Source organism: Pezoporus occidentalis, unplaced genomic scaffold (assembly GCF_034315485.1).
Source record: "Pezoporus occidentalis ecotype Australia unplaced genomic scaffold, CSIRO_AGI_Poc_V1 ctg106, whole genome shotgun sequence".
Lineage (NCBI taxonomy): Eukaryota > Metazoa > Chordata > Aves > Psittaciformes > Psittacidae > Pezoporus > Pezoporus occidentalis.
Window position 1 is genome coordinate 592,429 of NW_026912843.1, and position 6,000 is coordinate 598,428.

Here is a 6,000-nt window from a genome sequence, read left to right on the forward strand (position 1 = left end):
ATCTTTAGTAATGCAAATGAATCTCTTATCTCAGTGTGTTCACTATACAGAACCATCACACACTGCAGCACAGCTCAAAGAGATTCAGCTCTCCTAAATCCCTAGTTTGTAACTCCAGGGGCTTCTGCCAAAGAGGTGTTAGGTACACTCTGCGGTTGTAGCCTATACGTTTATTCTCATCTGCCTTTTTTCTTGCACCTCTGCCAGCCTCCTGAAATATTCTAGTATAGTAGCATCTGGACTAGCTGTTCTGTACCACTCCAATCTTATCTTTTTATTTGGAACATAAGCAGTCCCATGAACTACTTTTTGTGCCCCGCTGTTACCAAATATATACGTACAAAAGAAAGGAAAAATGTTTGGACTGACTGAAGGCCATATATCTTAAGATGGCATGACTGACTTCCGCTGTTATTTCTGAAAGATTATAAATATCCAAATTAGAGAACATAAATGAGGATAAAGTTCAAAGAGATCAAAGTACAAGTCAGCTCCTTCTCAGCTGTGCTGAAATTCTGTACAGATTGACAACTCCAACCACAGGATCAGCTAGACTCCACAGCTGTAACACTGTGACCCCATGCCATGACTGAAATGCAGTCTGCCAATTGAAAGAGGAATTAAAGCTTTACAAATTAGGGGTGTATTAGGCTAACCGATGATGTGCAGCATATTTATGTGTAAAAAGATACATATGCTAACCACAAAACCATTTCAAATGTGTGTGGAGAAGCTTTCACAATGCCTGCTTGCACCTTTTCTGCCTCTGCTTGTGCTTTGGTCTCCTCTCTAAGAAATGCTAAAAATTCACTCATAGACTACATGGAAGTAAAAGGATAGAACTTCATACTTAGTCATAAAACATTTGCCAACAGATCACGTTTTGCCATTCTGTTTTTTCCTCTCTGCCCCCGCCTCCCTCTTTCAAAAAGTTATGTTTTTTTCAGCAGTAAACCAGCACAAACCTTCCCTTCTTTTCAGAGCTGGTAGGTCACTGGGGTACAGGTAGCATCCCTCCCTTTGCCCTCCCGCAGAGGACTCAGTGCCTGCACTCTGCAATGCTCCTTGCTCTGTTCCTCTCGTTTTCTTCTGAGAAAGCACTCTGCGCTGTCCCTGACGGTCTGCTGGGCTGAGCCTTGCAGTTCATTTTCATGTGTTCTTACTGTCAGGGGGTTAATGACATGAGCCTGACCCTGGCATCACTCAGCTTGACCTAGTTTATAGTTTAAAGACTGCATATATGGCACAAATTTTATCGCTTCCAGAATTTAACTTCACAGTTTTACAACTGAGACATAGAAACCAAAAAAAACTTGTTGTTTAACAATGCAATCCGATTCAACCCAACAATCAATACAGTATCACACTTTATATATATTAAAAAGCTAAATGGCTAGAACAGTGGGTCTATACTCGAGTGTTTACCTCACATATGCATGAAGGAAAAATAAAAGTTGGTTCAACAATACTATGTTCACATTATCCAGGCTTCCAAGTGTAGTTGTTGTGTGCAAGTTATCTCTGTTCATGTGGTAACTGTGAATTTTTTTTTTTCCCCGTGGTAGCATGATTACGCTTAGTGCTTTGTCTGCTTGGCTTTTTGTGCTCTTGGCTGCCCTCATTTAGATTTTGCTTTAAACCACTGATATTAGTTCTAGTTTTTACACTTGGCTCCTGTGTGTGTCTCATACGTGCCCATCCAACCGTGTCTGTGTTCTGTGCTTTTCTGTTTGTGAAGTGTGATATGTTATGTGTAATGGTTTTTTAACAATACAAAAGAGACTTTTTTAATTAAAAAAGCCTTCCTACTACTCACTGCAAAACTATCAACATGCATGGTTTTACATTTGCATTACAATTAACATGGCTTGTCTTTTACTAGGGATGTACCACACGAGTGGACGTTCGCTTTCTTTAACCACTACTTCCCATCAGTTCTTTGATGGCTTTAAACTTGATTTATTTTAATGTTGCAGTTGATACAGATATTCAAAATGCACATAACTGAGCCACTTGTTTATGCACATAACATCCAGAGACTGTGGACTTCAGCTGCCTGCACTGCCCTAACCATACGCTACATTTTTCACAAAGTATTCTCTAGCACAGTGTCGCCCTTCAAAGGCGCTGCCTCTGACCCCTCTTTCCTTCTCTCCCCCCAGATCCGCGTCGTGAAGGCATTCCGTAGCTCTCTCTATGAAGGTTTAGAAAAACCAGAATCTAGAACCTCTATTCACAACTTTATGACTCATCCTGAATTTAGGATAGAAGATTCCCAGCCCCACATCCCACTCATTGATGACACAGACCTAGAAGAAGACTCTGCTCTCAAGAAAAACTCGAGTCCACCGTCTTCGCTGAACAAGAACAACAGTGCTATCGACAGTGGAATAAATCTTACAACTGATACAAGTAAATCAGCTACCTCTTCTAGTCCAGGAAGCCCAATACATAGCCTGGAGACATCACTTTAGCTGAAAAGGTCACTGCAAAAAAAAAAAAAAAAAAAAAAAAGAGGAAAAGAAAAGAAAAAAAAGAAGTAAAATAAAATAACAACCCCCACAGCAACCGAAATATATAAATATATATATTAAAAACAATGCTGGCTGAAAAGCTGTTTGAACTCTAGTTCACTCTGAGGCAAGTGAATGAATTGTTGATCACAATGGTTTTGGGGAAAGAATGAATGGCTGATTTACATAGCCCCCCCCCACCCCCCCTTGTTCCCTGTCAGACAAACAAAACCACCCCTCCTGCATGAACGTACTGTACACTTCTGGCCCTTCTTTCTCTCCTTTGGTTTCTTTTTCTTCCCTTTTGTTTTTTCCTCCTTAAGCAGGAACTGCAGAGGACTTCTTTCTGAGGCTATTTATCCAATTCACTGGTCTGTGAGTTTTTTGAAATGCTTGTGTGGCATGGACTCAATTGTATAGATTAATTTAAATAACTTTTTTGAAGTTGCAAAGCTTAACTTGCACAGTAGATTTGCACCAGTTGGACAGAGGAACGTAAACATTTATGAGACTATATATAGAGATATATACATATAAGTATATACATAATTAATTATATATATGTATATATCTATCTATATATAAATAGTTATATATATAAAGTTTCTTTGTTGGCATGTTGCCTTGTTTCTGCTCAAATTGCTCTGACTATTTTAACTTATTTATGTCCTAAAAAAAAGAATGTAATTTGTTTACAAACCTGTAGATAATATCCTTAACTATTTGTAGGATTAAGAAAGCACTTCCTGCCGAAGTAGTATAAAACTGGCTCAGCTCAGCTCATTGAAAATGTCTGTAATATCGCACCCTGGATATTTTATTACAACCGTGCTCTGATTTCTGCCTGATTTTTTTTTTTCTTGGGTGTTAAATAATGTAGATACTGCTAGTAGATAACAAAAGAAGCCAAAATATAACACATTGGATGTAGCATTGTGATCCTGTATACAGGGAGGTAAACCAGGATTCCTTTGTTTCAAATAAAAATCAAAATTATCAGGTTGTCTCTTCCCCCCAGTAATATGCTTGACTTTGTTTTGGTGCAACATACACTAAAGGAGGCTGTTTCATTCTTTTAACATATGGCAATGGCTTCCAAAACTATTTTTAGAGAGATATTATATGAGTTTATAAATATAATAAGTTATATTTGGGTTGTCTATATGGAGATAAAAACTAATGTTAAAATATTGTGATATATTGTGTTAATCCCTTTCAGTTAGTACTTTAGGCATTGATTTCCTTACTACTTGCAAAGTATGGGCTGTTGGCATTTTGGATGAGAATCACTGTAGGTTGTTGCTTTGATTTTGTTTAAAGGAACAATATAATTTCTGCACTATTAGGCCTGAATGAAACTTTATTAATTGTATATTGAGTTGTGCTTTGTCTGATTTTTTGTTTTTTTAACTGAGCTTGTCTTCCTGTAGTCTCAAGGTATCACTGTAACACAGTCCTGTGTTATTGTACCTTGAGCTTTCTACGAAGAAAGCTGTTTAGAAAACCTGCAGTATGGAGGGTAAAAAAGGATTTCTCAAGATGGTAACAGCCCTGATAACATAAAACTTACGAGCTTCTATAATTGCTTTGTCAACCACTTGAATGCTAAGCACTTTGTGGATCACAGATTTTTCATAAGTAATTTTTGTATTTAATATAAAGTTTGCTTGGAGACTTTTCAGCATATGATCTTTTTCCGTAACTGTACAGTGCAAAAGACATTTTGAATTACACAATTGATTATGCCAGATGTGTTGAAAAACACTCTCAAACTAGCTTGATAAATTGATTTGTTAAGGTCTTACTGGTTGTCTTAGAGTTGGCTCGTAAAGTGGTGCATCTCTGCAGTCACAAGCACTAAACCAAGACAGAACTCTCCAAAACAAGATTAGACTCATGGCCAAACTGCAGACTGAAGTGACTAAAACGTTTTCAGGGTGCATCAAGACTATTCAGCCAGGTAACGCTCTAATCAGCTTGACTTGCCAGCTTCCGGACTCTTGTGTAGAAGCTTGAATGTTTTTTGGCTCAAAGTCTTAGTTCGCTATCTGATCCAAACCTTTCACTCAACAGCAGAACAGGTCTTTGGAGGCATATACAACTCTCTCTTCAACACATAGTGTGACCCGTTTCTTAACAATAAAAAGCTAGCATGGAAACATAATTATTTAGCTAACTCCTAGCAACAAAGTGATTGAAACTCAGTCAGGATTGTTCGCTTTGTAAATATGGTGATTAACCTTTGTATAACATGTATTGGGTTTCTATGGCCTATTTGGGATATCATATTCAGAAGAAAAAAAAAAAGTGTTATCTATTTACAGGGAAGCCTCTAGCTTTGGACTTGAACATCTACAGAAGCTACTAATACTGGAACAATTTACTTTCAGCATCTTCACACTGACTGTTTGCCTTTTTATTTCCAAACACTCTTTATGTTTTCTCTTGGTTTCATTTGTCTTTTAATTCTCCTGTAGGAGTACCCCTCCCTAAGGTACCATTTGCAGACTTGAAAACTGTTAAGACAATGAACACTGCATTCTGTGTATATATAGTAAAACATATATAAACTGAGATGCATAGAAAACTTGGGCTTTTGTGAGCAGAGACTGTGCTTTATGTATATGATAAATGATAGATTTTTTTTTTTTAAAGCAGAATAGCTATGACCTTTCAACTACAAGTCGTGCATCACAATTCCTTTCTTTTATTGCTTGACCTCTCTGTGATGGGAACAATGGATCAAAAACCAAAATGATCAGTTTGTTAAAATTCCCTGCAATATATAAATGCTCGCTCTCTACGTACTGTATTTAGCAGCATGAGATTTGTGGACAACAATACAGTGGTACATTGGCAATCCATCCCACTAGGGGTTATTAATATATGTTCATTCATCTGTTTTTATGAATTTTTTTATCTAGACAATAATTGTAAATAAAGAACTTAACTCTGTCTGTTCATTTAATACTATGCAAAAGGTTATGCTTTCTATTGTTATTCTTATTCCTACAGTGTGATGCTGGAATGTTTGTGGTTTCAAAAAACAAAAAACCAAAAAAAAAAAGACAAAAGTAAGTAAAATATGTGATGTAAATTATTTTATAGTTTGAAACAAAATGATGAAGTTTTACTCTTGCTGCTTTCTGTCTAATAGATCTCTCTTGGCAGGAGCACAAGTGGAAAATTTAAAGAAATAAATTCACAAAGCAGCATGAACAATAATGGTCTGAATGTAACAGCTTTCTTTATTTTCACCTGAAGTCATTAGGATTAGCTGTGGATTCTCACTGAGGTATTTTTAATGGAGAGGTGTATATAAAGTTTGTGGACTGGCAGCAAGAATCCTACTCAGCAGTCAGTGGTTACACTTTCAGTACACCCCGACTGTGAGCCAGACCAGGGTGCTTCCGGTCCCTGCCCGACTACGGGCCAGGGTGATGCCTAGAAAGATGACTTGGTCCATGCTGAGGTGGTGGTGCACAAT

The 6,000-nt window shown here is 37.4% G+C and overlaps 1 protein-coding gene across 14 annotated transcripts in view; it reads left to right on the forward strand.

Annotated features, from left to right (window-relative positions):
• The window catches only part of ATP2B2 (ATPase plasma membrane Ca2+ transporting 2), a 309,277-nt gene extending 303,539 nt beyond the window's left edge, over positions 1–5,738 (forward strand). For 10 of the 14 annotated variants that reach the window (XM_062620069.1, XM_062620078.1, XM_062620167.1 and 7 more), the window contains one exon: positions 2,163–5,738. In XM_062620069.1, the coding sequence (XP_062476053.1) occupies positions 2,163–2,474 (312 nt within the window). In that variant the 3' untranslated portion in view covers positions 2,475–5,738. The remainder of the gene's footprint in view (positions 1–2,162) is intronic. The other 4 variants (XM_062620127.1, XM_062620151.1, XM_062620157.1 and 1 more) reach the window with 2 other exon arrangements.
• The last annotated feature ends 262 nt before the right edge of the window (positions 5,739–6,000 follow it).